At 40.4% G+C, this 25,650-nt stretch overlaps 1 protein-coding gene across 3 annotated transcripts in view; it reads left to right on the forward strand.

Moving 5' to 3' along the window:
• The window catches only part of LOC130915926 (voltage-dependent calcium channel subunit alpha-2/delta-4-like), a 95,664-nt gene that overhangs the window by 48,538 nt on the left and 21,476 nt on the right, over positions 1 to 25,650 (forward strand). For 2 of the 3 annotated variants that reach the window (XM_057836174.1, XM_057836175.1), the window contains 12 exons: positions 1,342 to 1,403; positions 7,050 to 7,064; positions 7,166 to 7,210; positions 7,301 to 7,363; positions 7,701 to 7,771; positions 11,138 to 11,213; positions 13,902 to 13,954; positions 15,047 to 15,102; positions 16,943 to 16,963; positions 17,046 to 17,163; positions 17,277 to 17,397; positions 17,474 to 17,551. In XM_057836174.1, the coding sequence (XP_057692157.1) occupies positions 1,342 to 1,403; positions 7,050 to 7,064; positions 7,166 to 7,210; positions 7,301 to 7,363; positions 7,701 to 7,771; positions 11,138 to 11,213; positions 13,902 to 13,954; positions 15,047 to 15,102; positions 16,943 to 16,963; positions 17,046 to 17,163; positions 17,277 to 17,397; positions 17,474 to 17,551 (779 nt within the window). The remainder of the gene's footprint in view (positions 1 to 1,341; positions 1,404 to 7,049; positions 7,065 to 7,165; positions 7,211 to 7,300; positions 7,364 to 7,700; positions 7,772 to 11,137; positions 11,214 to 13,901; positions 13,955 to 15,046; positions 15,103 to 16,942; positions 16,964 to 17,045; positions 17,164 to 17,276; positions 17,398 to 17,473; positions 17,552 to 25,650) is intronic. The other variant, XM_057836176.1, reaches the window with a different exon arrangement.

Here is a 25,650-nt window from a genome sequence, read left to right on the forward strand (position 1 = left end):
GTAAAGCGGAAGTACCTCGGAAATTTGTCGATAGGGCTGGTCATAGCTAAGCACAGCAGATTTGTTTATTGACCATTAGATGTCTCCAAATTAAGATGTGTTGTGTGAGCAGACAATTTGCATTCATGGTGCAAAAAATAAATGAACAATAAATGATTGAAAAAGAATTATAAACTCATTACGTAAAATTATTGTACTTATTTTATTCAAAAAGTTATTGCCAGTTGTTTTTTATATGCCAACCTTTTACCTCATTCACTGTACTGGAGCTGTGTGCCGTTGTTGTTATTTTGATCCAGAAGCACTGTTTGAGCCATATGTGATATGGCACTGTCTCATGGGCACTTTGTATTTGCACTTGATCCCAAAAAAATATGTTTGCACTATTTGGATTTCCAAATAGGCACTTTTTCCACAACCTCAGTTGAAGTTGTTCTCTTATTTTTCACAGATTGTTTATTTGGAAAACATTCAACTTGTTACATTTATCATTATTAAGGCATCCACTGGGGCAAGTTCACGACCGCATACTGTATTTTGGTATCAGTTTTAAGTGGTATCGGATTTTTGGAGTTGGACAATATCCGTTATTGTATAAAAAGTCATTATCGGATAACTCTAATCAATACCATAAGTAAAACAATCCAACTACACCTAAAGAGTAAGCGTTATAAATAATCAAACAGACATGAAATTGGGAACTATGCTGTCGGCTTTATGAAATGATCCGCTGTGAATCTAGTAGATACCTTTTAGGACAATTATTTGTAATTTTTCAAACATATACTGTAGTCAATGTCTATGGTGACTATTTATAAATCCAACAAATGAATATAGCTGCTCTACTGGAGCAGATGAAGGATTGACTGTGTTAAAACTAACGAAAATTTTGAGTCCATACATGTTTAATACTTACGTGAGTCAAGCTCAGTCTTGATATGTGAATGCCTCCCTAAAACCTCAGGATCACTTGTAAAAATTAAGAAGTCCATTTCCTCAGTTGGAACAGAGACAAAAGCGGTCTCACATTCGGTAACACCCAGCAATGTTTTTTTTAAATATATTTTGTTGTTATTTTTGTTAAAGATGGGCTCAGTTGAACAAAAGGACCGAATATTTTTTCATAAACACTCCAAAGTGGCATGCTGATGTTTCACTTAGTAACTTTAAACAAAGACAAGTTCCAAATTTTCTTTAAGTTGGCCTCAAGAGCCGCACTGCTTGCTGGAAAACCCCAACTTTGGTTCTACATCACGAAAAACAGCACAGCATCCATTTTGTCTTTTTGAGAGTGTTTTGCATCCATCTGATTTTATGTTTGTGTGTGTGTGCTACTTTTAGCTGTTGGCCTGCAGATGTCCTTGGATTTACTGGAGAAGACATTCTGGGCCATCACCAAGCAGGTGACTGCGCACACACATGTACAGGCACACACATGGCCCTGTGTGTGTGTGGGACAGATGTGAGGCAGCACTTAATGAGAGCTGACAGCTGTTGATTACATTCATCGCCTTATATTTTAATGCTGAGCTTGGTCTCACACGCACTCGCGCACACTGGCACTCAGTCATGTCAGTCACAATATGGCATGGGTTGGTGTTTTACTCCAGACCAGCAGGGGGCAGAGTGGTAATCCACCCAATAACGTCCAAATTAGGTTGACTTGTACTAAAATAAACAAGTTGGTTATGGGCACTGATTGATTATAAAATGCACTAATTCTATCTGCTCTACTTATTCTAATGTTTTAGTTAAGTTATGACTCTTTTTTCCTTCTGCTGGATAAAAGCATAAAAGTCACCAAGAGTCATGAGTTCATCAGAACAGAGAATTGAACTCACAAGCTCTGAGTTGTATAGGCTCAAATGCACTGTACTAGATGTGACACAAGACATCAATGGAAAGCAACTTCAGAATGCGCGTCGAGCAGCAATGAAGCAAATTTATTTTCCTTTGTGACTTCAAGATAATTCCGAATCGCGGACATCCTAGCTGTGATCCAGTAGTTTTAGCGTGACAGCATCAGCCAGCGAGTTGCTTCTCACCGTGTTTTGATTACGTCATCACCAGAGGACAGAGGTTCTTCACACTATTCGGTGGTAAACTTCCAATCTTTAAAACCGAAAACCGATAATGCATTCTTAGCTATTTTTGGCCGATAATTTTCGGCGCCAAATTTTTCGGTTGCACCTCTAATTTTTACATTAAATCAGCCAGATACAGTATGTTATTGAATTATTTGCGTAATTATATCATTTTCTCAGATTTTGGCACAAGATTAATTAAAATGTGATTGGACATGTCAGAGCACACACTACTCTTTTCTTACAATAAAAGAGTCTTGAGACAAAGATAGAATATATTGACGGGGCGCGGGGCCAATTAATAGCGGGCCTGCATTGTTGGCGTGGCCGTCAAAGCTGACCGAGTGGAATCACAGAATAAGCTTTTTCCGTTGAAAATTCTTGTGAATTAATGCTTAAATCCCTGAATTCTTTATAGATATGGGCGTAAAACAGTCTTGATTCTTGGTTAGATGCAAGAAGGAAAAAAAACCGTGCAGTTAGCATTTATTTTACATAAATATTGCGAACTATGATGCTAGTCAGTAGGCAAATGTAGCTGCAGCCTTATGAAAACAAAGAGCTTTTTCCGTTAAAAATTCTTTTGAATAAATGCTTAAGTCCCTCAATTCTTGATGGATATTGACGTAAAACGGTCTCGATTCTTGGTTAAAAGCAGAAAAAAACATGCAGTTTGCATTTATTTTCCGTAAATATTGCGAAATATGATGCTAGTCAGTAAGCAAATGTAGCTGCGGCCGTATGATAACAAAAAGCTTTTTCCGTTGAAAATTTTTGTGAATACCGGTAAATGCTAAAATCCCAGAATTCTTTATAGATATGGATGTAAAACAGTCTCTATTCTTGGTTAAAAGCAAAAACAAAAAAAAAACGTGCAGTTAGTATTTATTTTACGTAAATGTTACGAACTATGATGCTGGGCAGTAAGCAAATGTAGCTGCAGCCTTATGAAAACAAATAGCTTTTTCCTTTGAAAATCCTTGTGAATGAATCCATGAATTCTTTATAGATATGGACGTAAAAGAATTTTGATTGTTGGTTAAAAGCAATAAAAAAAAAAAACCTGCAATTAGCATTTATTTTACGTAAATATTGAGAACTATGACGACAGTGCGTTAGATGCTCATTTTCCCATTGATTTTTTTCACAACGTTTCAAAATGCTTGCATGGTACAAAAAATATAATGATTACATTGAGTCCTCGAACAAATCACTCCTGAGACAATCCTTTCTGTTTGTATGCGGTACAGCTTTCGTACTTTTTAAACCTAAATCCGGTGTTAGATCGTTGCGTGTGTGTGTTTGAGAATAACTCCTCTTGATGCTGTGTGTGGGCAGGCCCCCTACTTGAAGGTGTGGCGCAGTGTATGACGGATATGACCCGTCAATGTAATTACAGTGGGGCAAATAAGTATTTAGTCAACCACCAATTGTGCAAGTTCTCCAACTTTAAAAGATTAGAGAGGCCTGGAATTGTCAACATGGGTAAACCTCAACCGTGAGAGTCAGAATGTGGATAAAAAAAAAACAGAAAATCACATTTTTGTTTTTTAAAGAATTTATTTCCAAACTAGAATGTAAAATAAGTATTTGGTCACCTACAAACAAGCAAGATTTCTGGCTGTCGAAGAAGGACGCCCCTTACAAACCAGCAGTGTCCTTCTGAGAATACAGCAGTGCCTTGAGATACAAGTGACCAGATTTAAAGATGTTTTTTTTTTTTTAATAGATAAAAACAACAATATTCTGATACCATACGCAGTTGGGAGCATGCCTCCAAGTTGCGAGTGATAGTGATTTGAGATACAGTGGGGCAAATAAGTATTTAGTCAACCACCAATTGTGCAAATTCTCCTACTTGAAAAGATTAGCGAGGCCTGCAAGATTTCTGCCTGTCAAAGAGGTCTAACTTCTTCTAACGAGGTCTAATGAGGCTCCACTGTATTAATGGCACCTGTTTTAACTCATTATCAGTATAAAAGACACCTGTCCACAACTCAGTTAGTCACACTCCAAACTCCACTATGGCCAAGACCAAAGAGCTGTCGAAAGACACCAGAGACAAAATTGTAGGCCTGCACCAGGCTGGGAAGACTGAATCTGCAATAGGTAAAACGCTAGGTGTAAAGAAATCAACTGTGGGAGCAATTATTAGAAAATGGAAGACATACAACACCACTGATAATCTCCCTTGATCTGGGGCTCCATGCACCCCTTGGCGTCAAAATGATAACAAGAACAGTGAGAAAAAAATCCCAGAACCACACGAGGGGACCAAGTGAATGACCTACAGAGAGCTGGGACCACAGGAACAAAGGCTACTATCAGTAACACAATGCACTGCCAGGGACACAAAATGCCAGACGTGTCCACCTGCTGAAGCCAGTACAGGTCCAGGCCCGTCTGCGGTTCGCTAGAGAGCATTTGGATGATCCAGAAGACGACTGGGAGAATGTGTTAAGGTCAGATGAAACCAAAATAGAACTTTTTGGTAGAAACACAGGTTCTCCTGTTTGGAGGAGAAAGAATACTGAATTGCATCTGAAGAACACCATACCCACTGTGAAGCATGGGGGTGAAAACATCATGATTTGGGGCTGTTTTTCTGCAAAGGGACCAGGATGACTGATCCGTGAAAGAATGCATGGAGCCATGTATCGAGAGATCTTGAGTGAAAATCTCCTTCCATCGGCAAGGGCATTGGAAGATGAGACGTGGCTGGGTCTTTCAGCATGACAAGGATCCCAAACACACAGCCAGGGCAACAAAGGAGTGGCTTCGTAAGAAGCATTTCAAGGTCCTGGAGTGGCCTAGCCGGTCTCCAGATCTCAACCCCATAGAAGATCTGTGGAGGGAGTTGAGAATCCGTGTTGCCCAACGACAGCCCCAAAACATCACTGCTCTAGCTAGAGGAGATCTGCATGGAGGAATGGGCCAAAATACCAGCAACAGTGTGAGAAAAGCTTTTGAAGAGTTACAGAAAACGTTTGGCCTCTGTTATTGCCAACAAAGGGTACATAACAAAGTATTGAGATGAACTTTTGGTATTGACCAAATACTTATTTTCCACCATGATTTGCAAATAAATTCTTTAAAAATCAAACAATGTGATTTTCTGTTTTTTTTTTCACATTCTGTCTCTCATGGTTGAGGTTTACCCATGTTGACAATTACAGGCCTCTCTATTATTTTCAAGTGGGAGAACTTGCACAATTAGTGGTTGACTAAATACTTATTTGACCCACTGTATAAGGGCTATGCTTAAGATTCCAAAATGAGCATTTACAGACTGGAAGGAGATCAAATTGAGAAATATTTTTAACAGGCACAGTATAGGGGGAAGAGGAAAAGAGGCAGCTTTGAGGCAAGTTTAAGAAATAAAATACTTTGCATGTCCATATCTTTCACTGAGACATGACTGACATAGTGAGGAGTAAGATGATCAAATTGAGATGCATTTGAAATTACATGAACACAAGATCTCATACCTGTCTCTTCGTGAGTTCTTGAAAGGAGACATTATTGAGAACTCGAGCCAGTAGAACTATTTCTCAAGACCTTCTCACTGTGAGACTTTCTTCTCACAAGACAATTTTGAGAAAACTGAGAAAACCACTCTGGTCTCAATTGCTGTTCAATTGTTGCTGAGTCACTTCTTAGAAATGTAAATGAGACATGACCAAGATCTCATCTTCGATTTTGCTTGACGTCCAATCGTGTATCGTCAATGTCTTCTGTTGTGAATTTTAATGAGTTTATCACCTGTGGGCATACATCCATCCAATCCAATCCATTTGAACTGGAAGGTGTGCAGCGAATAAACATTCGTTCATTCACTGCCAACCATCCCAGTTTAGTATATCACCATCAGTGTCAACCAATAAATTAACATGTATTCAATTTAAATTTAAAATTTGAATATAAAATTTTCAAGCGCAATTCATAATTTAAAGATGATGCTGCTGCCAGACAATAGATCCATTTTTTTTTTTAAATGGTGTTCTCTGTTGTAATTCATTAAATGTCAAAGGACTTTTGTGACTCATGGTATTATTTTTTGGGATAGGAGACTGTCGAAGCAGCTGTTTGAGTATCTAAGAGAACTGACTTCTGCTGTAGTGCACCAAAACATGCAAGTGTGATTACACTCAACACAGATGTGTAATTTACATGTAAGGGAATCACCCCCGCCACCGTGTGTGACATGAGTGTGTGATTTTTTTGTGTTCGAAATGCAAAGAAGAGACTTAGAAAAGCCGCTCGGTTTGGGTTAGCATGTAGCCTAGCTCCCACCCTCCTCTTTTGTTTACGCTTTCCTCCGTCTCCGAGTCCCCGCTGGGAAATGACAAGAGCCGGACTAACTCTGGTGGCATAAAATATCGTTTGGGGGGTTTAAGAATATCCTGTAAAAATATTGGAGTAGAGAGATAAAAACACTGATGACATTTTCAGTCTGCTCTAGTAATCAGCCTCCTGTTTGTTGTATCTGCCGCCTTTTTCTTGTTCTGAATCTTCCTCCTGCTCCAAATACGACTCAAACATATATGGCTGTATGTCACATACTTTCTCTGGATAGACAAATTACGACAATATCGTTTGAAAAATCCACTCTTGAATTAGAATCTCTGAAAAAAGCTTCCTCCTCCATTGGCCTCAATGCTAAAATTGCTGAAATCGCTCATTCTCAGCAGATTTAATTCTTGTCATCTGTGCTTTGCCAAATTGTTGTATATTGTTGAATTGTCTCAAAATAGGATTTTAATTCCAATAATAATGCTTTTTAAGATTTTTTTTTTTTGTCATGTCACATGTGAGACTGTTACTCCTTGTATTTAAAGAAATACTTAATTTGCTACTTTTTTTTTTTTGTTTTGTTTTTTGTTCAATAATTAATATTATTTTGATGAGTGTGTGTTTGATGACCAATTCATCTTCGACTCCTTCCTTGTCCTCTTTTTCCTTTAGGGGAGCGACACAGACGTGAGTTTTCACACTTTCACATCTTTCTAACACCAAGTTCACCACATAAATAATCAATGGCCCTGTTTTGTGTTTTTTTTAACCTTATGTATGTTTGGTAGTGTTCAACCATTGAAGGATTGTGCCCCCTCAACTGTGAAAGCGATGTAAGTGCTTCACATGACACGTTAAACGTCCTCCGTAGGTGTTGCTAACATCATATTGACGTGATTTCATTGCTCGTGCGGTCGTTTCAGGATCTGAGGTGTTTGCTGGTGGACAATCATGGTTTCATCCTGCTTTCCAAGGAGAGGAAGGAGGTCAGAGGTCGAAGGTCACATGTGATAAGGATTATTTTAATAACCACATCTGGATGATGAAGCGGGATTTGATCGCCTAATCTTCAGCCGCACGACCTTCACGTTCACCTTCAATGCTGACCACACAAACACACACACCAATTTTCCACCAATAGAATGAGTCGTAAACTCAAGTCACAATTTGATTGGTTTGAATGACGGCTAGCCTTTAACAGTAGATTATCATCAAGTGTTAACACAGGCATTATTCGACAAGCACACACAATTTACTATATGAACAAAGGAACTAAACACCCATCCAGTTTTTTTGTAGTTTTGACGCTATGTCCTTTTCCAGGTGGGTCGTTTCGTGGGGGAGGTGGACGGCGCTGTGATGGCGACGCTCATGAAGATGGGCATGTATAAAAAGTCAGTGGCAAACATTCACCTAATGTCGTGGCAACACAGAAATTAAAATTTTTAGGGTAGGGGGTCAATTTATCTCTTGAACATTTTACATTCTTAGGGGGGAAAAAATGACTTTTCTCTTTTCAAACCATATTTTTAGTTTTTCACTGTTTAGAGATACAAACACATCTTTCCATTATTTTTTATATATAAAGCAACAATAAAATAACGTATATTAGAGATGCGACCGAAATTTCGGCGCCGAAAACTTTTGGCCGACAATAGCTAAAATTGCATTTTCGGTTTTCAGTTAAAAGACCAAAAGTTTAACACTGAATAGTGCAGAGAACCATACAGTAGATCTCTTGTGATGACGCAATCAAAACACGGCGAAAAGCAACACTACTGGCTCACAGCCAACATGTCAGCGGTTTGGAAGTATTTTGAGGTATCAGAGAAATATTAGGGGTAGAGATGTCCCGATCGATCGGGTCCGATCACGTCATTTTCAAAGTATCGGAATCGGCAAAAAAATATCAGCCATGCCTTTTTTTAATATATACATATTTTTTAATTAAATCGTTTTCTAATTGTATTTAACGTTACAGACATAATATGTTACACTCATCCAGAATTTTAAGTTTAGGCTTAAGGTAGGGTTATCAAATTTATCCCGATAACGGCGGCAATTAATTTTTAAAAAAATGTGTCATCTTAAAATATTTAACGCAATTAATGCATGCGCTGCACGACCCACTCAAGCATTGTCGCACTCAATCTGTAATTACGCCGTTTTACCTATATAGAGAGATAAAAGGCAGCGTAAAATGAGTACAGTGAATTTTGGCAGCCTTTGGAGCTTTTTTTTTAATTGGCTAAAGCCTTACAATCCCTCTCCCTACGATTAGAAATATCATGGGAAGCAATGTGGGGATGCAAGGTGGCAATTGATCTTTTTCTTAACACCTTATGTTATTTCCCAACGCAGAGAAGATATATCAATTGGTAGCACTACGCACAGTCATAGTTCCACTTCCCATCATGCATTTGGGCATGGCTACAGTATAATTTACTGAAAGCTCAACAAATACACTAGATGGCAATATTTAGTCACAATATACAAAGTCACAAGTCTTTCTATCCGTGGATCCCTCTCACAGAAAGAATGTTAATAATGTAAATGCCATCTTGAGGATTTATTGTCATAATAAACAAATACAGTACTAATGTACTGTATGTTGAATGTATATATTCGTCCGAGTTTTATTCATTTTTTTCTTAATGTATATGATCGGGAAAAATTGTCGGGAATGATTGGAATTGAATCGGGAGCAAAAAAAAAAGCAATCGGATCAGGAAATATCGGGATCGGCAGATACTCAAACTAAAACGATAGGGATCGGATCGGGAGCAAAAAAACATGATCAGAACAACCCTAATTAGGGGTGCACGATATCCATTTTCTGAAACCGATACCGATATGGATAACTTCCTGCTCCTTAAGGCCGATACCGATATGATAATCGATAATATATACTGTATATAATTTTTCAATGTATATATATGTAGTTTTTGAACACCTGTAGGTCAAAAATACTAGTGGTCGATTTAGCATAGATTTGCCTTTGACCTAACCAGAATTTTCATGATGACATGATCATTATTATAATGAACAAAACAAAGACAAGAAAAGTTTTCACTTCAAATAAAGTGCCCATATTATTTTTTTCACATGAATATAATTAGAGTCAATCACAATCAGTCAATATCATTGAGGATTTGTTCCCCCGAACTCTAAGCACAGAACTAAAACAAACATAAACCCAACAGGTATTGTGCTTTGTCAGCAGATTAAACATTTGGTGCAACAGGAGAGGAGATTTTTGTCGTCTTGGTCCATGAAACAACTTTCTGAACCTGGCAATTATAGGACAGCAAGACTATCAATAACCAAAAAGCCTCTCAATAACTTAAACGTAACACTGTAAAATGCAAACATTTGCTAATTGCCATAGTAAGGTTCATCCCTCAGTTATTGAAAAAAAAGGCCTCTAGAACAGTAATAAAACTTTGCATACTGGCAAAACAGAAGTGGAAACAAATGCACATATCCCAATCCACTGACACAGTGCCAGAATTAATATTAAAAGGCCCGATAATATATAATGTTGTTGCATTTATGGGGATGACGTCATAATTCCTATTATCAGACCGATAATTATCGGACTGATAATTATCGTGCACCCCTACGAAGTATATGAATTATTAAATGAAAGAAAAGAAAATTGCTTCATCGCTGCTACACGCTCGTCCTGAAGTTGCTTTCCATTGATGTCCCGTGTTACATTAAGTAGCCTATATTGCATTTGAGCCCACGTGTGAGTACTTTGGAGTTTAATGATTAACTTCAATCAAGTGAGCAATATAGAAATAAAGTCGTATTTAAATGGACACATGTGCATTTGCTGTAGTTTAGTGCAATAATTTTATGGCACGACCACTTTTTGTCACTTTTTTTTCCCGCGACTTTCACACCCTCCTCTGCCAGTGTTTAATCTGGCCGGGAGCAGCTTCGTTCAACTTTGTCGCCGCTGGGACTCGGCTCACTCGCCTGGCTTTCAATTGATTCCACTTGTTGCACAAGAAACAGCTAATCATATTTGAATGAGTGTTAGAGATTGTAATAGCATTGTAAATAGCTTTACTAGTTTCAGCGACAACGAAATAGTTTTTTCTTGTTGTTGTGAACTACAGTTCCACACAAACGAATGTCGAAATCTCATTTAAATCAGCAACTGGAGGCGTGACCCATTTTTCAATCTTCTAAGAAAGCACATTTATCAAGGTTTCATCGGCCATGACATCCACCGAACAGAATGCTACGACGACGCCGGCACCTCTATTCTACCTATTGGACGCATTCAGAGTTTGACACAAAATGCTCACTGCCCCCGAGGGGGTTTCAGAATCTGTACCTATCAAACAAAATTTCTCGAGCCTCGGGGTTCATAGAACATGTTTGATTACTTGTGAGAAGGGACCATATTTTATTTCCGTCTGCTCGTTTAAAATTTTTTAAAAAGGCAAAGGACATTAATCGGAATTTAATGAAATAAAATAATTTAAGAAAATAAATAAGTAAAAAAATGAATTGTATACATGTGTATTATTCAGCCTTTCGGTTTTTCAGCCAAGTGTTTCCAATATTCGGTTTTCGGTTTCAGTCAAGAATTTTGCTCTCGTTACATCCCTACTGTATATATTTACTGTACATTTTTGTATTGTGTTCCTTTACAATCTTGCATGTAGTCTTTTGTGTTGAGTCAAAGCCCAGCACACACTTGATGAAAAGTGTGTGTCTGCTATTTCCTAATGCTGCATTTTCAGGGTGTCGCTGTTCGACTACCAGGCTATGTGCAAGAATAGCCATCATCACACCAGCAGCGCTCGACCTCTGCTAAGTGTGAGTGTGCACAACATGACAAAACACACCATTTAACACAAAATACGCAAACAGAACAATGAACTGAAGAACACCCTAAAAGGCACACACAATCTGAACAACAGGCTCTGGTAGGTAAATCCCAACTAAAAAGCATTCAAAACAATGAATGCTACGCCATAAATTTGCTTCTTTTTTTTTTTCAAATTGCAAATTTGAGTCCCATCCAAGTATACTTTATCAAGTAGTTTATCCGTTGATGCCTTTTGTCGTGAATTAGTGACACGTTAGTAATAAAAGTTTTTTTTTTTTTTTTTTGTGACATAAATTCATTAGGGCTGTCAAATTTATCGCGTTAACGGGCGGTAATTGATTTTTTAAATTAATCACGTTAAAATATTTGACGCAATTAACGCATGCACGGAATGACTCACTCACACATTGCCTCAAACAGATTACAATGACGCCGTTTATGCACATTGAGAGTGAAGAGAATGCCACCAGCCGCTTAGGGGCAGCGCCGTTCCATACTAATGGCATTCCTTCTAATGGCAAAGGCAAGGCAAATTTATTTATATAGCACAATTCAACACAAGGCAATTCAAAGTGCTTTACATCACATGAAGATAATACAAATCACATTTAAATCAATACAACATAAAAACCAAGACAGTCAAAATAGGAAATAAAGTTATACATAAAAATCGCATTTAATCACAAATAGAATAAAACGAACTAAATAAAAATAAAACGAAAACTACTAATAATAATAATAATTGAAATCAGCAATGAAGATAAGCACAAGAGGAATAGAAAGCAAGTAGATTGAAATATATAGACAGTTATGGATATGCAGTAATAAACAAAAGCGTTTTCAGCCCTGATTTAAAGGCGCAAACAGTTTGAGCATACTTCAGACGTTCAGGTAACTTGTTCCAGAGGTGAGGAGCATAATAGCTAAATGCTGCCTCACCCTGCTTGGTTCTTGTTCTTGGAACATGCAGGAGACCGGTTCCAGACGACCTAAGGGGTCTAGATGTCTCATAGGAATCTAACAAATCAAGCATGTATTTTGGTCCAAGGCCATTAAGTGTTTTGTAGATGAGCAGTGGTATTTTATAGTCTATCCTTTGACTCACTGGGTGTAATGTGGTCCAGCTTCCTTGTATTTGTGAGGACTCTGGCTGCAGCATTCTGCGTGATTTTTTTATCAAGACCCGTAAATATACCGTTGCAATAGTCCAATCTGCTGAAAATGAATGCATGCATAAATTTTTCCATGTCTTGTTGCGTCAGAAGCCCCTTAATTCTGGCTATATTTTAGGTGGTAAAAAGCAGATTTAGTTAGTTAGATGGCTATCAAATTTGAGGTCTGAGTCAATAATTACAGCAAGGTTTCTGACTTGATTTGTAGCTGTAAGTGACATTGTGCTTAGGTGCCTGCTTATAAAATGATCACTTCTGTCTTCTCCACATTTAACTGGAGAAAATTCCGGCACATCCATTCATTGATTTGATGAATGCATTTACTCAGGGAGACTAAGGGACTATACTCTCTAATAGTGAGAGAATTAGTTGTGAGACGTTTATGCTGTTGCATTGTGCTATTTGTGCTCCACACATATTTCTGTAAGTTTACTTTCTTTTAGTGGCAATTATGTGTCTCTTGTTGTATTTTGGGTAAAATATGTACAGAGATATATATGTTATAAAGGCAAGTGGACACAGGCGTTCATTGGACCGCGCCGTTTATTGGCATAAGCTTCGGCAACTCCAAGTATCATTTAGTGAAAGCACAACAAAAATAATATTCCTATCTCTAAAAAAAATAATGTTCACAAAAAGAAAAGCATTTCAATCTGTATTAATGAGGCCCTATTCTCACACAGTTAAACAACTATGCAAAGAGACATGGCATTCCCAATCAAAATAGCTTTGCAAAATACACAAAAAACTTACTCAGACTTTGGTCACTCTATTCTTATTATTGTTATTTTTATTCTTCTTATTATTATATGAACTATACTTTTGACTGAAATTTTTACAAATTTTATTAAAACGAAAACATTAAGAGGGGTTTTAATATAAAATTACTATAACTTGTAACTATAACATTTATCTTTTAAGAACTACAAGTGGTTCTATCCGTGGATCCCTTTAACAGAAAGAATGTTAATAATGTTAATGCCATCTTGTGGATTTTTTGTTATAATAAACAAATACAGTACTTATGTACAATATGGTGTATGTATATATCTGTCTTGTGTCTTATCTTTCCATTCCAACAATAATTTACAGAAAAATATGGCATATTTTAGAGATGGTTTGAATTGCGATTAATTACGATTAATTCATTTTCAAGCTATGATTAACTCGATTAAAAATTTTAATCGTTTGACAGCCCTAAAATTTATATGAGTTTTCATCATTATTTATCCCTTTGTCCTATTATTATGTAATTTAATTATCTTATTCAACTTGATTTAGCATCAACTTGAAGCAAAAACAAAATATTTTTAAATCTCTTTTTTTTTTTTTTTTCGACATCAAGGGGTTAATAAAGAAGCAGAATTTCATGGCAAACACTTACATAGTATTCTCATTTACATATTCTGATTCTGTTTTGATCTAATGTGCCATTTTTTGATGTTTTTCATCTTTCAACTGAAGTGACAAATTTTGAATGCTGTCTTGTTTTTGTCTCGGCAGCCTTTCTATGGCCTGGTGGCGATCATCCGCTGGATCTTTTCCAATGCGCTTATGTGAGTAAGGACAACTTATGGAAAATTTTTGAAAGTTCTCTATTACATTTAGGCACGATAGATTTGTTTTTACGTTAACAGGTGATGTGTTTTACGTTTAAAAGTGATATATTTAATGTTTTGACGAAGACATGGCTGCGACCTATTGATTATATGTGTGCAGCATGGAGGGAGGCCAACTCTAGCGCTGTGTGTACTAATGGCACAGCTTATTGGCCACCCCTGTTCCAATGTAATGAGTTAAACCATGAAACGTTAAAATATGAAATACAGGGAGTCCTCGGGCTACGATGTCCACGACCTACGACGTTTTGACTTCTTCACCAAGCCCGTTCCTCATCTGCCATTTAGTCCCCAGGCTCCCAGCTAGTGCATAGTTATTGTCTATGTTTGTGCGCTGGGAGTAGCGTGCCTTTTTCTGGCTCCATTTGTCACATTATAAACCCAAAGAAGAAAGCTGGGTCTTCTAGGTCCAGCCAAACGAATAGCAATTACCATGGAAATGGGTTCCTCCGTATCAGATGTTCCTTGTGGCAGACAAGATGTCCCGCCATTTGTTCTGGACTTTCCGGAAGAGTTGATTGCGGGATTTGGTGGTGCAGACGTGGGCTTGTAGATGTCTTGCCTATCACCTGGTTGTCAGCGTCAAGTCAGCCGCATGACATGCGCGTTGGGCTTCCAGGGTCAGAAGGCATCCTGTATCTTTCTGTCCTTATCTGCCCGTTGTCTTGGCGCTGCAAGCTCTAATCATTCCAAGTCCAATTGTTCAAATATATTATGCTTATTTTCCTAAAACTATGATATAAATGCTATTTATTTTATATTGGGTGTGTTAGAATAATACAAACAAACAGTAAATACGAGAAAAGATGCTGTTTCCTTCATGCGTCAGCAAAACGCTTCCCATAGCGTTCACTTTTCATGCTCTATTGTGACACTGTGAATACATATGTTGATGGCATCTTTTTATCACAAAACCAGTCAGCAACAATTTGATTGGTCTATGCAACAATTTGCCATGTAAAAAGCAATACAATCAAGCGTAACATTACATGTAGTAAAATTGGTTCAAATGTGTGTGTGTGTCTCAAGGTTCGTGTTGGACTTCAACCTGTGCGGTTTGTGGCACTCGGATTACTATGTGGACGGTAATTGATTCTCCCGATATTATTATAGCACACTGGTGCCTTGAGACACACTAATCAATCCAAACACTGATACAGTGGGGCAAATAAGTATTTAATCAACCACTAATTGTGCAAGTTCTCCCACTTGAAAATATTAGAGAGGCCTGTAATTGTCAACATGGGTAAACCTCAACCATGAGAGACTGAACGTGGGGGGAAAAAAACAGAAAATCACATTGTTTGATTCTTAAAGAATTTATTTGCAAATCATGGTGGAAAATAAGTATTTGGTCAATACCAAAGGTTCATCTCAATACTTGGTTATGTACGCTTTGTTGGCAACAACGGAGGCCAAACGTTTTCTGTAACTCTTCACAAGCTTTTCACACACTGTTACTGGTATTTTGGCCCATTCCTCCATGCAGATCTCCTCTAGAGCAGTGATGTTTTGGGGCTGTCGTTGGGCAACACGGACTTTAAACTCCCTCCACAGATTTTCTATGGGGTTGAGATCTGGAGACTGGCTAGGCCACTCCAGGACCTTGAAATGCTTCCTACAAAGCCACCCCTTTGTTGCCCTGGCTGTGTGTTTGGTATCATTGTCATGCTGAAAGACCCGGCCACGTCTCATCTTCAATGCCCTTGCTGATGGAAGGAGATTTTCACTCAAAATCTCTCGATACATGGCCCCATTCATTCTTTCCTTTATTTTCCTGTATTCTTTCTCCTCCAAACACGAGAACCTGTGTTTCTACCAAAAAGTTGTATTTTGGTTTCATCTGACCATAACACATTCTCCCAGTCCTCTTCTGGATCATCCAAATGCTCTCTAGCGAACCGCAGACAGGCCTGGACGTGTACTGGCTTCAGCAGGGGGACACGTCTGGCAGTGCAGGATTTGCCCATTGTGTTACTGATAGTAGCATTTGTTACTGTGGTCCCAGCTCTCTGTAGGTCATTCACTAGGTCCCCCCGTGTGGTTCTGGGATTTCTGCTCACCGTTCTTGTTATCATTTTGACGCCACAGGGTGAGATCTTGCATGGAGCCCCAGATCAAATGAGATTATCAGTGGTCTTGTATGTCTTCCATTTTCTAATAATTGCTCCCACAGTTGATTTCTTTACACCAAGCGTTTTACCTATTGCCGATTCAGTCATCCCAGCCTGGTGCAGGTCTACAATTTTGTCTCTGGTGTCCTTCGACAGCTCTTTGGTCTTGGCCATAGTGGAGTTTGGAGTGTGATGACTGAGGTTGTGGACAGGTGTCTTTTATAGCGATAATGAGTTAAAACAGGTGCCATTAATACAGGTAACGAGTGGAGCCTCGTTAGACCTTGTTAGAAGAAGTTAGACCTCTTTGACAGCCAGAAATCTTGGTTTTTTTGTAGGTGACCAAATACCTATTTTCCACTGTAATTTGGAAATAAATTCTTTAAAAATTAAAAAATTTTCCACATTCTGTCTCTCTTGGTTGAGGTTTACGCATGTTGACAATTACAGGCCTCTCTAATTTTTTCAAGTAGGAGAACTTGCACAATTGATGGTTGACTAAATACTTATTTGCCCCACTGTATCTCAAATCACTATCACTCGCAACTTGGAGGCACGCTCCCAACTGCTAATGGTATCAGAATATTGTTGTTGTTATCCATTAAAAAAAAAAAAAATCTTTAAATCTGGTCACTTGTATCTCAAGGCACTGCTGTATTCTCAGAAGGACACTGCTGGTTTGTAAGGGGCGTCCTTGGGGGGTGGGGTTCTTGTCATCTACATGTTAATGTTTCACATTGATGACATTACAACCTTCATCACCTTCCTCCATGTGATCATCTTTATCATCATCATCATCATCATCTACCAGCCAAGGCTGGATATCACACGAGTGAGTTCAACATCAGCATAATGCTGTGGATTTGACTGTATTTCTACATGTCTCATAAGTGTGACTGTGTGTGTCTTTGTAGCTCACAAGCAGAAAAAGGTTGAAGCGCTGGTTCCATGCGAGACAGCCTACCATGGATTTACGTACGACACGTCCGTCAAGGAGGCAAATAGTATCATCAAATGTGGACGCTGCCAGAAGTACATATATACACACACACAGCGTGCACGACAAGATTTTGTATACTTTAGTTTTATGATGTTACACTGTTATTTACGGTTGGCTAAAAGTTTCAATGTTGTTCCGTCTGCAGGATGTTTGTGGTGCAGCAGATTCCCGACACCAACTTGCTGCTGCTGGTGACGGAGGCAAACTGTGATTGTTCACGCCAGTACGGCCCCATCCTGCTGCAGCCTAAAGAGATCAAATATATCCTTTTTCCTGCCACGCAGCTCCACCCATTGCCTAAGTCAACTCAAGACCGTTTTCTTTGACGTCCGAAAACATAACGCCACCGTCAAGTGCAACCGGATGAAGACGCAGAAAGTGCGCAGGCGCCCTGAGTCTTGCCACGCCTACCACCCCAAGGTCAGGTTCAAACTAGTCAGCTTCTCCCATTTCGCACCAAAATTTGTAAATTCATTTGTATTGTTGTCATACTGACATGTTTTTGGCATTTGCCGAAAGATCCAAACCATTCTGACTTGAAAGTGACTTATTAAACTGCTGCGTCTCGAAGGGCAGGTCGTCCAATGACCCAAAGGTCAGCAGTTTGTCTTTGGGCAAGACACTAAACTAAATTGGACCCAGAAGGCATGGCAGGGATTTATATGGCGACAGCACCTCTTATGGATGTGCCAATGTAATGCGCACTGGAATAGCATAGTTTAAAGTGCTATACAGTGATCCTTTGTTTTTCGCGGTTAATGGGGACCAGAACCCGCCACGTTAAATGGTGGCAAACTTTCACGATGGTGTTTACAAACCTTTAATTTTGTAAAAATGTGAAATCATATTGCCACCTCAGCAGCCACCCACCTAAACCCTCATGTTTTACATGTCCTCCTCTAAGCCGCAGCCGTCTGTAACTTTTCTGTAGCCGAAGTATTCCCATACCAGCAATATAGTTTTCTTCAACAGGGGGAAAAAGTTCAGGAGTTTCACCTCCTCCGGCCATTGTGTAGCACAGCTGACTCACTGACACTGAGCAACAGCCAGTGGGAAAGGGTTGAGCCTTGCAGCTGCAATCGAGGGATTTCTCCCTGCATTTATAGTACATAAAAAATAGCTAATATCTTAGGGACGGTATGACGGAAAATTTTGGCGGTTTTGAAATCGTGACGTTTTCATACCACGGTATACCTTGAAACCGGGGATCGGCACGTCTAGTGTAAAGTAAACATCCCATGATACAGTGAGGATAGCTGCGGTTTATAGTCCTATGCGGCTTATCTATGAACAAATGTCGTTTTCGTGTCAGAGTTGGTGGATCGCGGGTTATAGTCAGATGAGCCCTACAGTCTGTAAATTTTATTAACATCAGAAATAACTGCACTTTGTGTGCCAAATTGGTTTGTTGTGGACACTTAGCAACCATAGGCGGAGTTTGATTTTTAGGGCAGGGGGTCGCACAACATGTTGATGACCTGCCAGTGTCGTGCCAATGTAGTTACCCGAGTCAAAAGTTGTATCCCCTGGGCAGACCCATATGGAGGTAGATTTGTGTCTTTATTATTCAATCCAAAAAAAAAGTTGCTTCAATCAAAAAAAGTCGCTTCAATCAAAAAAAAATGCAATCTGAATGCAAAAATGAATTTGAAACTCAAAAAAAAAATGCATGTGAAAGCTATTTTTCTTATTATTCAATCAAAAAAAAATAAGTTGCTTCGAAAAATATATATTTTCAAAAAGAAAATCACTTCAATTTAAAAAAGAAAAATTTCAAACATGGAAAAAGGTTTTTGAATGCGAAAAAATATTTGAGATTGAGAAATTTGTATTTGTACACTTAATTTTTCATTGAAAAAGTTTTCTTTGATTGAAAAAATCCTTTTTGTGTTTGGGCCATATTATGGGTAGGACATTTGTGTCTGAATCATTCAATCCCAAATAAATTGCTTCAATCAGAAAATATATATTTTCAATCAAAGAAAAAAATCATTTGAAAAATTAAATTGCCTTCCCCTATTTTTTTTTTTTTTTTATTATATGCATAGCAAATGACCATCCAAGGTGCTACTCACATGATCTGTTTGAAAAATAATTTTGACCCATTATACATTTTTTTGTTCATTTCATTCATTTGTGTTGCAGTTTTATTGCTTTACAACTTTTATATATATATATATATATATGTATATGTATGTGTGTGTATATATATATATATATATATATATATATATATATATATATATATATATATATATATATATATATATATATATATATATATATATACTGGACTGTCTCAGAAAATTAGAATACACAATATTCTAATTTTTTGAGACAGTCCTGTGTATATATGAGACAGTCAGGAAATTAGAATATTGTGTATTCTAATTTCCTGAGACAGTCAGGAAATTAGAATATTGTGTATTCTAATTTCCTGAGACAGTCCTGTATATATACACAGGACTGTCTCAAAAAATTAGAATATTGTGTATTCTAATTTTCTGAGACAGTCCAGTATATAAATATATATATTAGGGCGCGGTAATTAATTTTTTTTAATTAATCACGTTAAAATATTTGACGCAATTAACGCACATGTCCCGCTCAGACAGTATTCTGCCTTTTGGTAAGTTTTACAGCAAGGTTTTTTGTGCTAACAGCGAACTCTTGTGGTCGCTTTGCGACATGGTTTATTGCTTTCTTGCCAGTTCAATATGGCTGTACGACGTCTCGGGCTGACGCTTACGTTGTAATGTTGTGCTTATACGATCCTTGGAAAAGATTTGTCCGTAAGTATGGTTGTTATAAAGAATGTACATATTATGTTAGTAAGCGAAATGTTATATTTTTTGTATGAGACGCTTTTTGTTTATGTTTAGTGAACCTGTATAGCGTGCTAAGCTAACGTTGTTGCTAATGCAATGCTTGTGTACTTTTTTTTGTAGTTTCACTACGGTCTAAAGAGGACAATAGTTTGAGGCCATTTTATTAATAAATCAGATGAAAAAGGAAGAAGTCTCATTATTAAGGCGTCATTCACTAGCTGTCGAGCTTTGGAAAAAGTAGACGCTTCGGAGTGAGGACAGCATAGACAGATTTAAATGACAGTAGAGTGAAATGCCCACTACAGTCCTTATGTACCGTATGTTAAATGTATATATCCATCTTGTGTCTTATCTTTCCATTCCAACAAATTATTTTACAGAATATATATATAATTTACAGAAAAATATGGCATATTTTATAGATGGTTTGAATTGCGATTAATTGCGATTAATTACGATTAATTTTTAAGCTGTAATTAACTCGATTAAAAATTTTAATCGTTTTACAGCCCTTATATATTATATATATATATATATATATATGTGTGTGTGTGTGTGTGTGTGTGTGTGTGTGTGTGTGTTTGTCTTTGCTACATTGTGGGGACCAACACCTGACAGCCCAGTCATAGTGTGGGGACCAAAAAACTTGTGGGGACCAAAACCCTGGACCCCACAATTTTTATCATTGATATAGTGATAAAATGACTAGATAGACGTTCTGTCAAAATTTCAGCGCTTTACCCACAATACACGAAAACCAACTTTTTTGTGTGAAGTGTGTGTGCTCAGTGCTGCCCCTGTAGACAGAACATGGTACTGCATCTACACACAGTTACGCACACTTTCACACACTTGTCTTGTTTTTATGCCATTGTGTGGACATACACAGAACAAACTTGTCTTGTTTTTATGTCATTGTGGGCACACACAGATCACCCAGTTTTTGATCTGTTGTGGGGACACATTGCGCAACTACAATAATACAAAAATCCCTCTCAGGTAAAAGCTTTAATATATACAACACTTTGAGTTATATAAATTATGTGTATTAAAACTTATACATTCATTCACAAGACACCTTCGCGTTTTTTAACAAACTTTTGCGGATCTTTCCCAACAGATGAAAGCGTAAAATGATCCAATTTTTCAAGCCATGGGTGAAAGGTGTAGGTGGTTCATTACCATTTTATGCTTATGAATACACGAGATGATATCTCGAAAATGTTTCATGCACATCTCAACGTTTATTCAAATAACTAGTCAGTTTTACCATGTTTGGAGTTTACCTTTAATTCTGAATGAAAACTGATCCTTTTTGGAAACTGAAAGCGTAAACAATCGGAAAAACGATGTTTCCTTTATCCTAAATTTGCTAACCATCTAGGATTTTAGAAGTTTTAGGAAGTTTGAAATTCTCAAATTCTGTTCAGTGACGGACTTTAAGCAGAAGCACTTATTTGGATTTTGTTGTTTTTCAATGTCTTAAATTAAAATGTTCAATCTAAACTCACTGAAGCACTTCATTACGACAAGCAATTTCTACAAAGTATGGCATCAAATGCGATGCAATGAAAAATATGGGTCCTAGATTTTGTGCTGGTGCATCCAAAAAAAAAGTTAGGCACACCAATGCAAGCAATGCAAAACGTGTGGAGCCCTGCCTCACAAAACATTCAGATTTTCCAGACTGGCATCTTTTCCTACCACTGGAGCCAACTCATAATGTGATCAGTTGACAGCTCCACCTCTCTCTTCACCCGAGCGTCCATGACATTCAGCCGCAGGCCTAATGACACGACTACAAAGTCATTAATTGAGCTGCGGCCTAAGGTGTCCAGGTGCCAAATGGACATATGGACTTCTTTATGCTTAGACATTGTATAAATATTGATATGCAATGAGCGCAGATTTCCAGGCATTAAAAACCACTCAGGAGCTGATCTAGGGGTGTTTGGGGTTACTCTCAATCATGCCCCTCCGGGTCTTGCTGTCATTCAGGTGAGGTCAGGTGTGGGGACACGTGCAAGGAAGACGCTTCGCTGCGTTCACCCTCGCGCTCCACTCAGCGGCTGATCTCCTAGCGTAGGTCCGGGCGCCTTCCCGGCCCGGTACCCTTACATTCGCAAGATTCTCTTCCAGCTACTACACAGCACCCTCTGTTCCAGAGTACAGAGCCGGGATGAGAACAAGGTGCAGTGGAATGCTGCGGAGCTCCAAAAGTCTCCACAAAGCGTCTCTACTCACTGACTCCAACGCCTTCCTGAAATCGACATAGGCAGCTAATACTTCCTTCTCATATTCAAGAAGTCGCTCTGAAAAAACGCGAAGTGCTAGGATGCGGTCGACAGTGGACTTCTTTGGTGTGAGCCCAGACTATTCAGGACGCTGGTGATCGAGTAGCTGCTGACGTATCCTGTTCAGAAGTACATGTGTGAAGGCTTTGCCGGGCACTGAGAGGCGGGTGACCCTGTGGTGGTTGCTGGACTCTCGAATGTCACCCGAGCTCCAAACGGAGCAGATGAGTGCCTGCAACTCCCGCAGGGCGGCGTCGGCCCAGCTTTAAGCGTCTATCCGTAGACACCGCAGTTGCCTGGTGCACTCCCATCCCCCAACTGGCCAACAGCCTTTCGGACATCCTCAAGGGTTGGCACAACAATGTTGACCAGTGGATCAGGCGTCAGGCATGCAATGCCCTTGGCGGGGAGCTCTCAGCTGGGAGGCTCGGCCCCACGCAGCTCCTCAAAGTACTAAACCCAGCGCCACGGGGCGTCCTCTTCCGACAGGACTGTGCCATCAGCAGCTAGAACCACCGTGCAGCTTGGACGGGAGGCAGAGGAACGCAGCTCGTGGATGACTTAGAAAACCAGACGAGCGTCGCCGGAATGTGTGTCCTCCTGCTCCCCATGAACTGTGCAGATGGGCTTTCTCCTCAGCTGCCTGTAGGGCTCGGAATTGCGGTCAAGTCTTGCCTTGCGGCTCTCGTCGATGATGTTTAACGTCGCTTCCGAAAGCCCACTCCGATGGCCCCGGGCAACTTTGGGATGCTGTCACTAGCTGTCGCCCGGACACAGTCCCTGAAGCCAGTCCACATATCCTGCGCCTCCCCCACAACGCCCAGTCGCCCAAGCCATTCTGTCAGGTTTTTGGAGTGCGCGTCTGCCACCCGGGGGTCCCGCAGGCTTCCGACATCCAGCCGAATTTGGCTGGCCGTCGCGCAATGCGGCATGCCCCTAGCTGTAGCTTCAGTGTCGCTACCAGCAACTGATGGTCAGTGCTGAAGAACTGGCCACTCTGGAAGACACGACAGTTCCGTCCACGAGTACATGATCGAGCTCCTTCGCAGTTCGGCCAGTATTAGAATACCAGGTCCGTAAATTCGGCCTCGTGAACCACGACCCTCCAACCCGAAGACCGCGACTTACTGCAAAGTCGAGCAGCCTCTCGGAGTTGTCGTCACAGATTCCCTTGGGGACACGTTCCAGAGCTGTGAGGACCGAGACATGACTCCTAGCAGTCCCATGACGTACGAGTGACAGTGTTGAAGTCGCCAAGCATGATCCTTGTGTCTCTCTTTGGAACAGCATCCATCGCCGATTCAAGCTCAGTGTAGAAGGCTCCCTTCTTTGGAAGCTCACTTTCCCTGGTTGGAGCGTACACTGCAACAAACGACATAACGCCCACCGAGTGAGCGGGTCGCACCCTCATGGTACGCTCTGAGACCAGCATGACCTCCCTGACCTGCGAAGCCCCCCTGTTGGCCACCACAATGGCCAAACCCTCGGTGCGCCGACCTTCGGCTCGACCCGACCAGTCATAGGTGTAACCACCTACCTTGATCTGGCCACTGCCTGGTCGATGAAGGCGACTACAGCGATGCCCAACCTGGCAAGCTCAAAAGACAAGGCAGACACGCTGGCATCATCTTGGAGTGAGAGCTTGTTCCAGGCGTCCATCCAGCGTCCACCCGTACCGAACGCCTCAGAATCAGCCGAGAGCGTCGAGGTCCAGTGGATGACTCCTCAGCGCCACTGCGACGCGAGGCGTGCCCTCACCAACCTGGTTACTGGCCCCCTCATCAGCCGGCGGGGGTCCGAAAGGCTTTGCGGCGAGAATTTAATAGGGTGGGGGTGCAAACCCCACTCCCCGAGGCTCCGGTGGCAGGGCCCGCCACAGCCCTTCCAGCCCGATTGGACCGCCAGTCTAAAACTAGGTCTCCTTTACTAGTGAGAAAACAAAAGATGTGGGTGCGAATTGCAGGTGGATCTACTGTAGCTGGCCTTGGGATGACCGACAAACTAGCAGAGGAAACAGTATGGTATGGGATGCTGAAGCTGCTGTCCCTGTGACCCGACCTCAAAGAAGACCGATGGATGGCTGATATGATTTGTATTTAACACCATGGTGTTATAATGGTGTTATATATATATATACATATATATTTGATTGAGTGAGTTAGCAGCCAATGGTTGCCCTGCCTGTCAAAATTGATTGGACATCTGCTGCTGTTAATGGCACAGAAACATGATCGTTTGCTTCTCACCCTTACAGTTAAAAATAATAATTTATTTTTCTTATCAATGGCAGCCACAGAGTTCAGTCCAATTTCTGGGGCTAATTGCCAAATGAGTTGTTGTATTTATTTGAAATACAGTGAAGATGAATGGGAAAGTGGCTGTTTTCCCCCAAAACATTCAGATAAACACTATATGTTTTCATACCCTCCACAAAAGTCTGCCTACCTTGCCAAGTCAACCAGAATAACCACGTGGAGAAAGAATAGAACTGCTTTTGAAAAAAAATCTTAAAGTAATCTTAATCGGGCAGTATGTTATGTATGTATACTATGTTGACGGGAAAAAACACATCATCTATCTATCTATCTATCTATCTATCTATCGTAGCGGTAAGACGTTGGATGGAGTCTTATTTCCCGTGCTCGGCGGCTCATGTGTTTCTTGTAACTCGCTAGGAACTCTGCTGCTCTCTGTGAACTCTGAACTCAGCCGGAACGCGCGCGGCTCTAAAGTGTCTGTCACGTGACTGTGACGTAGCCGGTAACGCGCTCGGCCAAATGGACACACAAGTACGATGGGTGAATAATGTCAAACAACAAAGGGTCACCCCACAGGTCCCCCCAGAATTCACCCACACAGGACGCCAGGCGCAACCCGAATCAAAAGAACGGAATGCATGAGTTGCTCTGCCGGGGCGTCAGTGGAAAACGACCGAACAGACGGTCAGGCGGCCGTCCAGGACGCCGGATGCGGGAAGTCTGAGCAGAACAGTCTGGAGGACGCCCAGGATGCCAGGCGGCGGGCGACCAAAAGCGACGACCAGGATGCAAGGCGGTGGACGACCGAGCAGGACGATCGGGCGCCCGTCCAGGACGAGGAGCGCGTCGCGCAGCTCCGCCCAGGCGAGGCCGGAGAAGCGGACGCCAAGAGAGGCGGCACGCGTTGCTCAGCTGCGGTCGAGGAAGAGGTCGAGACGTGCGACGTCTCGGCGGAAAGACTATGAAGTGCTGTGCTCTGACCGCCGTCGAGTACCCGAGCGCGGCTACCACGTGGTAGAAGCGGATGGTGTCGTTGGAAATACCACGGAGGACGAACTGCTCCTCCGCGAACGCGAACAACGCGGCCGCAGAAGACTCATTAAACGTCGCCAGCTCGAAAAAGCTAGCGTCCGCCATTG

Source organism: Corythoichthys intestinalis, chromosome 5 (genome assembly GCF_030265065.1).
Source record: "Corythoichthys intestinalis isolate RoL2023-P3 chromosome 5, ASM3026506v1, whole genome shotgun sequence".
NCBI lineage: Eukaryota > Metazoa > Chordata > Actinopteri > Syngnathiformes > Syngnathidae > Corythoichthys > Corythoichthys intestinalis.